The sequence below is a fragment of the Scyliorhinus torazame genome, chromosome 7 (genome assembly GCF_047496885.1).
Source record: "Scyliorhinus torazame isolate Kashiwa2021f chromosome 7, sScyTor2.1, whole genome shotgun sequence".
NCBI classification, from domain to species: domain Eukaryota; kingdom Metazoa; phylum Chordata; class Chondrichthyes; order Carcharhiniformes; family Scyliorhinidae; genus Scyliorhinus; species Scyliorhinus torazame.
The window spans coordinates 199611212-199622535 of NC_092713.1; the positions used below are offsets into that span (position 1 = coordinate 199611212).

An 11324-nucleotide genomic window follows, 5' to 3' on the forward strand; every position below is an offset into this window, starting at 1 on the left:
CTATAACCATTCACAACCTTCAGACCATAATCCAATTCCATCCTGATTGACTTGGTTGAACCTGCCTCAACCACACTCTTAGGCAGTGCATTCCAGGTCCTCTCCACTCAGTGTGTGAAAAGGTTTCTTGCGTTCCTATTGTTTCTTTCGCCAATGACCTTAAAACTGTGCGCTCTTGTTCCTGGTCGTTCCACAAATGGGAACAGTATCTCACCATCTCCTCCCCCTCATGATTTTGAACATCTCTATCAAATCTCCTTTCAACCTTGTCTTCTCCGAGGAAAACAGTCCCAGCTTCTCTAATCTATCCACATAACTGAAGTTCCTCATCTCTGGGACCCATTCTCGTGGATCTTCTCTGCAATCTCTAGAATGCCTTCACATCTCCCCTAAAACTGGACACAATACTCCAGTTGAGACCAAACCAGTGTTTTATAAGTTTAATATAATCTCCTTGCTCTTGTACTCTATGCCCTATTAAAAACAACTTGGGGTACTGTATGCTTTAATAACCGCTCTCCCAATGTATCCTTTCACCTTCAATGATGTACGCTCACCCAGACGAATTAGATGCTCGCATGTATGCAAGTTATTGTACTTATATTGACAGAAAGTGTGGGCGGCACAGTGGTTAGCATTGCTGCCTCTCAATGTCAGGGACCCGGGCTCAATTCTAACCTTGGGTGACCCTCCGTGTGGAGTTTGAATATTCACCCTGTGACTGCATAGATTTCCTCCAGGTGCTCCAGTTTCCTCTCACAGTCCAAAGATATGTAGGTTAGGTGGTTTGGTCATGCTAATATTGCCCCTTAGTGTCCAAATGGTTAGGTGGGGTTATGGGGATAGGGCAGGTGTGTAGGCCTAGGTGAGCCCAGACTCAATGGGCCAAATGGCCTCCCTCTGCACTGTAGGCATCCTATGGCTTCTACGATTTCTAAGTTTGCCTGCTACTAATGTTAAGAAGTGTGCTGATGGATTCTACTATGCAGGTGAGGAGTTTTGCAAACTGACAGTTGCTTTGTACAAATGGAAAACATTACACTAACCTGTGAAGTATTCCAGCTTGATTGGAATACTTCCACGATTGGAGCATACTACACACCAGAAAAATAATTACTTTGATCAGCAAACATTTTTGCTTTACAAAGTGGCAGTCCACTTGAACATGTAAAAATTGGTTCTGAAGAAGCTGCAATGAGTAGCAAGCATGACTTGTTCATGGTAACTTATAGTCAGGCAAATGGCAAATCCAAAAACCTTTAAAAAAAAGGTGAACAATCTGAAGCACTTATGATGCCAATTTTTGCTTTCCCACCCCCCCCCCCCCCCCCAAATCAGATAACATAATGATACATTCACCCTTTTTCTCCAGGGATTACTTCAGGACATTTTACAATTCAATCACATTTCTTCTAAGGATTAAAGATTATGCAAGAATTGTCCTTCGGCGAGAAAACCTCATTTAAACAAGACAAGACTTTGATTGAAGATAATTCAGAAAGGGAATGGTCAACTGACCTAGAAGTAAAGCAGGGTCGCAATTTATAGTTTGGAGGCAGAAATTATGCTGTGCGATGTTGCTTTGTGAGAGCTTAATGTGTTTGCACAAATTAATTCAATTGTGCTTTAACAGTCATTAACCTGTTTCAAAAGGATATGTTAAGCAATGGCTCATATTGCACAGCACAATAACTAGATTTCAAAACATTGGCGCTTCAGAGAGAAACCCTTTATTATTCTGGTTTTTTTTATTGAACTGTGAAAACTCAATTTAGTTAATGTACCTGACCTTACATGGGCATCAGGTTAGATGGCTGAGTTCTATCACTAACCTCAATCTGTCGATTCATATACTTGACACATACCCAAACATCTGTAAATCCACTTCAGCACAAATTAATTTTGACAATAACCACTATTATTCATAGAATCATAACATTTACAGTGCAGAAGGAGGCCATTCGGCCCATCAAGTCTGCACCTGCCCGTGGAAAAAGCACCCCACTTAATTCTGAAGTCTCTAGGAAAAGATAGGTCACACATAGCAGGATGGACATAGCAGGATGGTGACCCAGTTTAAGAAGGTATTATTATTAATTGGCATTGCTATAATCCATAGTGGATAATATAAAAGAACTCGGTTTGTTTTCACCTCATGCACACTGCATATCTGTCCCATCCACAACCCCTCACCAGTCTGCCACTATTGCTTTGAAAATAAGTGCTCAGACGGATTTTTCCCATATTACAAACACACCATGCATAACCCTGGTTGAAAAGTATGTCCCTGTGGGTCTCCCGTGTCAGTGACTACAAAATCGTCTTTCAAAATCACATTTCCAGCCCTCCTGCCTTTGAAATAAAAATCTATTAGGTGCAGCTTTATCTGTTAATAACGTTTATTTTGTTTAATATTAGCTTTTTTTAAACTATCTAAATATATTTAGGTAAACAGCAAATACACACCATAATACAACACACGCACACACCACATAAAGGCACCAGCCACATCCGATTTACATACGACTGTTACAAAGGACGTTTATTGGTCTTGAAAATGATTTTTTGGAAGGCCTTTCGGAAATCCCTGTTGAAGATTGTGTAGATGATGGGGTTTAAAGAGCTGTTGCAGTAACCAATCCAGAAGAAAAAGTTAAAGAGGGGGTCGGGGACGGAGCAGCTCTCCCTGCAGACCGCTTTCAGGCTGTAGGTGAAGAAAAAGGGGAACCAACACAGCACAAAGACCCCGATCACCACGGCCAGCACGAAGGTGAAGCGCTTCTCCCTCAGCTGGGCCACTTTGCTCTTGCTGAGTTTGGAGACGGGCCGCTTCCTGGGTTCCAGGAATAGCTGGGAAGCCCTGTTGCTGGCCCAGGAGAAGCGGTTGTGCTGCGGGGCGGGCTGCTGCCCCTGCCCCTTCCTGGGCTCGGGGCACCGGCTCGAGCCCCTGGGCTTCGCCTCGGAGGAGAAGCTCTCCTCCAGGTCGATGTCTTCCAGCTCCTCCTGCCTGGGGTTGCTGCACGAGCTCTGGCTGCTGGGGCTCTCCGGTTCCGCCCTGCCCTTGCCGGCGAAGCAGGTCTCCGACTGGGAGCCGTGTCTCTCCACCCCGTTCCTGGCCACCGACACCACCGAGGTCCTTTGTTTGGCCACCCTGTAGATTCGGAAGTAGACCAGGATCATGATCAGGCAGGGGGCGAAGAAAGACACCAGGCAAGAAGACAGGATGTACCAGGTGTCGTCGTTGAGTTCACAGCACCCTTGCTTACTGCTGTCCATGGTGACCAAGGGCGGGAAGGAGATGACTGCAGAGATGAGCCACACTATGGCAATCATGCACTTGATGCGTTTGGGAGTTCTCTTTAGATTGTATTCGACTGCACGGGTTACTGACCAGTATCTGTCCAAACTTATAGCGCAGAGATGCACGATGGAGGAGGTGCAGAAGAGGACATCGAGAGCCAGGTAGATACCGCACCAAACACTCCCGAAATACCAGTAGCCCATCACCTCGTTGGCCAGAGAGAAAGGGATGACCAGTGCAGCCACCAGGATGTCAGCCGAGGCCAGAGACACCAGGAAAAGGTTCTGGGGGGGTTTCAGAGCTCTGCTGGTAAACACGGCCACCACCACCAGGATGTTGCCCACCATGATGAGCAGGATGATCAGGGTGACCACCAGACTGACCAGGGCAGTGGCCGCCGGGCTGTAGTGAGGGGCTAGCCTCTCAGACTCGCTGCCATTCACTCCTCCGGATCGGTTCTCCGCAGGCTGCCCGCAAGCCTCCATGTCCATCACATTGGCCGGGCCGCCTCCCAGCCTCTCAGCTCCGGGCTCAGCCGCCGAGACTGGCCGTCCCCCTTTCCACCGACACTCAAAGCCTTCCCTCTCGCCTCCTCCATCCCTCCTCGCCTGGACGCTGGCATTGAAGGCTCAGAGCTCCCGGGGGCGTCTCGGATGGTGAAGTGAAAGAAGTCGGTTCTGTAATCCCAGCTTGGGGGTGTCCTCTCTCTCTCCCCCCCCCCTTCTCACTCTCACTCTGGGAGGAGCTGCTGGTGTTCTGGCGGAGGAGGGGGAATTTCCCAAATGCTCCTATATAACTCTCGCAATTTGTATTTCTCTCTACTCGCTCAACCTTTTTTTTACAAAGCTCCCAGACCCTGACGTCAACCTCATGGGCCAACCAACCAGTGTTCGACTTCAACATGATTATTTTTTTTCCTCGCTCTCATAATAAGTGCAGCATGTTTGAAAGAGTGTGGTGTGTGTGTGTTGCGAGAGTGAGTGAGTGTTCCGCCAAGAAGGCGGCGAGACCCTGATGTAAATCATTGAATCACTGCAGTTTACACCTCAAGTTAAGACAAAGCGTTTGTTGCCCAGATGTTTGCTAATGATACCCTGATGATTTTTAGTTTGTCTTCTCTACGTCAAAGACCGAGCTGAATAAATACTCCCCATTGCTGCATTCGTAACATTTGACGCTGTTTTGCATTAATCACTTGAGTTTAAATAACTTCAGATCTTACCCCCTCCAAATCAGGACGAGATGATTTTGAACTGGGACAATAGGTAGATTTTTTTTTGAAAAATGTTAATTACAGCTGTAAGCTTGTTAAAATGAGCTCATCATTTAAATGCTGACGGAAGCTTGCTGTGTGTATGTGTGTGGTGGGGGTGTGGTTGACATGGGTCCAATTCACACTGAAGTAGAATAATTGGGTTTGCCTGCATCCGAAGACAAGTTTTTTTTTTTGGGGGGGGGGGGGGGTAAGTGTGACTGAAACGATATTGTTGCATTTAATGTTTCTCATCGTTCTGGGAGAGCACAACTATTCTGAGTTCTGGATAACAGCGCTGGATATAAATAGCATTGAGTCGAGCAAAACTCGCCCCAACCCGGATTCCTTCCCTGGCCAGTGTCCCGGCTGAAAGGCTTGTTGCACTGACCGTGTTTTATAAACAATATGAAATGTTGATGTTTCTGATTCATTTCCGTACATTTTCTTAAATGATCCTTGGGATCAGAGAGGTCACAGTTTCCTGATTAAAATAGAAACCGGCAGCTCTTGTGATATACAAAATAATATTTTTTTTAAAGCCTGTGTACTGATCAATTCCAAGCGGGTGCATCCGCTCTTTGTAAATAGCATGACACACACACACACGGTTCGGATTTCCTCAAAGGCTCATTCCCGCTCGATGGCAATCTGGAAACCTTCGTTTGTAAATAACGCTCAGCAAAGGTAATACAGTAACAGCAACTTTCATTTTTACAGCTGGACCCAGCGATGGGTAAAGAGGCGGTGACCCCGCATAACCCAGTCTAAAGGTGTGTGGTGGGAGGGTGGATTTGAGGAGACTCTTCGAGCTGGGAGAGCAGGAGCAAGGAGCAAGATTGAGGGAGAGAAGAGCCCGGAAATTAAGGGGACGATTCTGTCATGTTGGGTGAAGGGGAAGTGGAAATTCGCACGCACAGCCGGCACAAACACGATGGGCCGAAGGACCTCCTGTGCTGTCGAACTCTACAGTGCTTTTTTAAAAATATAAATTTAGAGTACCCAATTCATTCTTTTCAATTAAGGGGCAATTTAGCGTGGCCAATCCACCTAGCCTGCACATCTTTGGGTTGTGGGGGTGAAACCCACGCTAACACGGGGAGAATGTGCAAATGCCACACGGACAGTGACCCAGAGCCGGGATCAAACCTGGGACCTCGGCGCTATGAGGCACCAGTGCTAACCACTGCACCACCATGCTGCCCCGCTCGACAGCGTCCTGCTCACGGCTGGACCTCTCAATGTGCTTCGAAGTACCTTTAGAAGTGGCTGTAATGTAAGAAACTCAGAAGTCAGCAAACTTCAACAAACTGCAATGTGATGATGATCAGATAATCTGGGTTTTTTTTGTGTGATGTTGATTTGAGGGATAAGCATTAGTCAGGACATCTTGGGATAACTCCCCTGTCTTTTTCCAGATAGTACCGTGTGATCTGTTCCATCTACCTGAGATGGGGCCCCAGGTTTAACAGTCTGCACCGCTGACAGTGCAATGCTCCCTCAGTACTGCACGGGAGTAACAGCTTTGATTTTCAAAGAGCAGTTTTAGAGGTACAAATAGCAGGGAGCTGGGTCATCCAAGCTGGAACTAAAAAGTTAGAGAGCTTTGTGAACAGTGGATTTTGAATTCAAGCCTTTAGAAGCACTGGGGTCACTGCAGATTACCAAGGATTGGGAAGTGGGCAAGACAAGATGCCTGCAAGGATAATTTTAAAAGAATGCAAATCGCAGAATCACAAAATTGCTGCAGTGCAGAAGGAGGCCATTCAGCCCATTGTGTCCGCACCTGCTCTCCGAAAGAGCAATTCACTTAGTCTATTCCCTCACCTTCTCCCCATAACCCTGCACATTCTTCCTTCTAAGATAACAGTTGAATTCCATTTTGAAAGCCTCGATTGAAACCTGATCCACCATGCTCTTAGGCATCACATTCCAGGCCCTACTCACTCGCTGGGGGCAGAGGTTTTCTTCACTTCAGTAACTCACCACGCTTCCTGAGACAGCACTTATCAATTCCATGGCTTCGATCGTCTAATAGGACAAAGGCAAATGCTGCAAGGGAACACCATCACCTGAAGCTCCCTGTTTAGGGACTATAACACCATTGCTTCACTGTAACTGGCCTTGGAGCTCCCTATCTAATGGCGTTGTGGGTGTACGTACACCACATGGATTCCTGTGCTTCATGAAAGTGACTCACCACCACTAGCTACTCAAGGGCAATTAAGCTGTGGAAGGGAGGGAGAGTGAATGGGACATTGTGAAAGACAAGTATGGTAGTACAGATGGTCTTCCAAGACAAGGTGTGTGAGCTAGAAATGGAGATGTACAATGTTAGGAAATAAGTCTTGGGTGGTGGTTAGGATGCAGGATTGAAGTTAGGATTAGGGCAACACTAATTCATCATTGGATCCCAGTGGAAACTTCCCCCTGGATGAAGTCATGTTGAGCTCAAAGGAAGATGACTGTGATTGCTGGAGGCCAATCATCTGAGCCCCAGGGCAACACAGGAATTCCTTGGGCCAGTTCCTTCATCAATTATATTTCCTCCATCATAAGATAAGAAATGGGGATACCCACTAATAGTTATGCAGTTCCATTTGTGAGAAAAATTAGAATTCTTAATTCTTTTCACAATATCATTGTCATATTGTCATGTACTAGGAAACAAGCTTATGTTTGTGACCGGTTTAGTTAAACTGCAGACAGATTGCAAAGGTCAAAACATCAATATAGAAGGTGTGGAGACAAGTTGTTAAAATGGCAATGAACAGGATACCCAGGAAACAGCCTGACCAGGAACGGACATTAGGCAGATAAGATAAGTGATTTTAAAATTGACTGTTGGATTTTAAAGGAAACATAAACATTTGGGAGATTGTAAATGGGTGAAGCAAAATAGTAAGTTTACTTTATAAATATAGTAGCCATAAAATAATTTTCTTAAAGGTTGATCAGTTCTGGGAAGAGGAACTTCCAAAGAATTGTAGAAATAACAGAGTAGAAGAACAAAGGGAATAAACATGTTTAAAGTGAGACTGAAGGCTGTTGTGTGTGACTGTGAGATCTTGAACGAGATAGTGTGTGTTGAATGCAGACCTGTGAACAGCAGTTTGCCACCACCCTCAGAGAGAAGTCTGTGTGAGATTTCCCCCAAGAGTAGCAGGGCATTGTGTGGTAATGTTACTGGAAGTTTTGGCACAACACCCTGGGCCAGTACACGGTCGATTCCAGCCCCACTTGACCTGGAGTCGCAACACAAGTGGAATTAGATGTTATTTTAAAATACCTGAGGATCTTGGCTAAGCCCAATAAACTGCAGTCACCAGGTTTGTAAATTTCAACACAAATAACCTTTAATTATTTAACAGTAATATAATTAAACTGACAATGTAACTGACTACCTAATACCCCTTACCCAACAACCACCCCCCACCCCTGTCCAACTCACCCCCCTCTACAGGGACGTATACACAGAAAGACAACATAGAGGGAAAGGATGGTTAAGAGTGAGGGAAATAACGTTTAAATAAAAGGACAAAGGATTTCTGATGCTCTCGGATGTCTTCTGGTTATGCCTTTCTGGAGTTCAAGTTTTTGTTTCGTTATTTCTTCCTTCTGGGCTTGAGATGGTTTTCTCTGGCAAAGTTGTCGACTTTCTCTGTAGATTTAAGATCATTTCAAGTTTACAGTAAAGATGTGCCAGCCACTCACTGGTTTTAGAACAAAAAAGCAATTCTTTACTTCAGCAGCGAGAGAGAGAGAGCTACTCCTCCTTCTCCTTTCAAGGTCTAATCAATTCTACCCAACTCTCGCAGGAACAAATCACTGACTGTTGTCAGCCAGAACACTGTCCCTGGCCACCCCACAGATTGCCAGCTAGTCAATTGAACCAATTTCCTCCAAAGCTGGTTTTTAAAATTCGCCCGACACCGACGAGCCTGTTTTCTCCTCTCCAAAAACGAAACCTGGAACATACTGTCCTGACCAGCAGTCTGCTTCAGCTTGAGTCCACTCCTGAATGGCACATTCCGGATATGGGTCCACAGAACAACAAAGACAATAAAGATAAAATATATGAAATGGGAACAAAGGGGAATCAAAATGAAGGATTCTAACAGTTTATAGATATAAAAATCTCTCAAGACTGTTGTCATCAAAATAGGGTTCTAGCGCCGTTTCGGGTACATTGAAGGAGAATTCAGAATGTCCAATTCACCTAACAAGCATATCTTTCAGGACTTGTGGGAGGAAACCGGAGCACCCGGAGGAAACCCACGCAGACACGGGGAGAACGTGCAGACGCCGCACAGACAGTGACCCAAGACGGGAATTGAATACAGGTCCCTGGCGCTTTGAAGCAACAGTGCTAACCACTGTGTTACCATGCCGCCCAACAGCAGGTGCATGTCTGGGAACACCACCACAAGTTCTCCTTTAGGTCAAACAACAACATGACTTGGACATATATCAGTGTCCCTTTATCATTGCTGGATCAATATCCTGGAACTCTTTTCCTAATGACGCTGTGGGTATACTTACACCACATGGACTTCAATGGTTTGAGAAGGCTGTTCAAATCATACTCCCAATGTTCATTATGGATGGGTAATAAATATTGCCCTTGCCACATGCTGTGCACAAACAAGAGAAAATTAATTTTGCTATTTTCTTTTCATCTTCAATTATTACGCCACTTATTTATTAAGTTTCTGACTACCTAACTATTGTAATATTATAGCTTTGGGAATCAAAGAATCCCAACAGTGCAGAAGGAGGCCATTCGGCTCATCGCGTCTGCACCAACCCTTCAAAAGAGCACTCTACCCATTTACACTCCTCCGTCCACCCCACCCTATCCCCATTACCCAGAACCTAATCTGCACATCCCTGGACACTAAGGGGCAATTTAGCATGGGCAATTCACCTAACCTGCACATCTATGGACTGTGGGAGGAAAACGGAGCACCCCGAGGAAACCAACATAGACACGGGTAGAAAGTACAAACTCCAAACATACAGAAGCTGGAATTGTAGCTGGCTCCCTGGCACTGTGAGGCAGCAGTACTAATCACTGTGCCCGGTGCCACCCCAGAAATAGATAGTTTTTCACATTCTTTGCTATGTTCCGTCCTCGTGACCTTTTCACATCCTTACGTTATTTCCCCTTTCTTCACCTCATAGGCTTAGCAGTTTCTTGCAATTTAATTTCTCTAATCATTCTTTTTTGGTATTGCTTATGTAGCATGCATTTATTGCTCTTTGGTATGCACTTGTTCTAAAAGTTTTCCATTTATCCTCCAGTTAATATCTTTCAGTGAACTGTTCATCCTATTGAAAATTGCTTTCTTTGAAATCGCTTACTTCATTCCGGGTCTCTGCAGCACCATTTGATAAATTATCTCAACTTTTATTGTGCTGTGATTGCCTGTCATAAGAAGTTGTATGACTTTTGAATTGTAGAGTCAACAAACCTGCTGTCAGCAAGGGCCAGTGCTGGAGAGTTTCATCTTAAGATCCCTGAAGCATTAGGGAGGATTTTCCATTAAATGGATGCAGTTTACACCCGAATGGTTAGAAATGGATTTTGTACTGACAATTCATTATCTTAGTCATGCATTGCTCAAATCCATTGCTGCTTTTTCCTTAGCTCCAGCAAGACATTTCCATTTTCCTTGATATCCTAACCATCTCTATCCATGCATATAGAATTCTCTCTTCTGTGTTTTCACAATCCCTTTGAGATTCCAGGTTTTGTTCATAATGCATCTCGTGTTCAGATAAAAGCATTTATTCAGTCCTCACTTGTATCTTCTCCATAGTCTCCTTGAGCTTTTTTTCACTGTGCAGACACTTGTTTTGTACTCTACCTCACCTTCTTGTCACTCATGCTCAAAAACAGCTCGGCAAGAGAAGAGATCTCTCTTTATACATACCATGTACTGGACTTGACCAAGCTCACAACTGTGAAAAGACCTTGCAGTAATCTAGTTCACTCATTTCGTCCTGATACTTGTTTTCAATGAAGAAAGAACTTGAATTTATATAGCATCTGATCATGACCACAGGACTTCTCAAAGTAATTTAATAATTGCTTTTTAAGTGCAGTCACTATTATTCTCGGGAGAAATGCAGCAGTTAAAAAGTTCTTGGCAAAATGCCGCTAATGAATAAATGATCATATAATCTGTGGTGGTGGTGTTAATTGAAGGAGGAAATCGTCCAGGGAATCAACAGAACCGGCTGTTCTGCATCAAATAATACCATGTGATTGTTTTTTGCCACTTAAGTAAATAAGTTTAAAAAGTGGTACCTGTGGCAGTGCTAAGCTCCACTACTACACTGGAGTTCTAGCCGAGATCAGGACTCGTATTCTTAGGATGTAAACCATAACCTTCTGACACAATAAATCGTACGACTGTAAAGAAAGAAACTATTGTCAGGGTGATGGACCATCAATAATTGATGAAGCGAGTTAGAGAACTAAATTGTGGAATTTAATACACTGAGATGTGTGCCTGCCCACTGCTGATCCCTCACTGGGGGCAGGGCCACAGATCAGCCAACTATATACAAAGCCCGAGGGGCGGAGCCACAGGCAGAGCCAACAGAAGCAACAACAACAACAACAGTAAGTAACAATGGAACAAACAATAACAGTGAACATATATATACAGCAGTGAGTAACAGTGGAACGTGGTTTACCACATTCACCCCCTGTTAAAAAAAAAGTCCAGCAGGAGTGAAGTTTGGTGAGTGAAGGACTCACAG

General features: G+C 44.6%; 1 protein-coding gene across 1 annotated transcript; it reads right to left on the bottom strand.

The window, feature by feature from the left end:
• Positions 1-1714: 1714 nt before the first annotated feature.
• LOC140426777 (alpha-2Db adrenergic receptor-like) lies at positions 1715-4162 on the bottom strand. The gene has a single exon (XM_072511936.1). The coding sequence runs from the start codon at positions 3790-3792 to the stop codon at positions 2530-2532; it is 1263 nt and encodes a 420-aa protein (XP_072368037.1). The 5' UTR covers positions 3793-4162; the 3' UTR covers positions 1715-2529.
• Positions 4163-11324: the final 7162 nt, after the last annotated feature.

Excerpts from the sequence above, each read along its gene's own strand:
- LOC140426777 (XM_072511936.1), bottom strand. The coding sequence starts at position 3,792 with ATGGACATGGAGGCTTGCGGGCAGCCTGCGGAGAACCGATCCGGAGGA.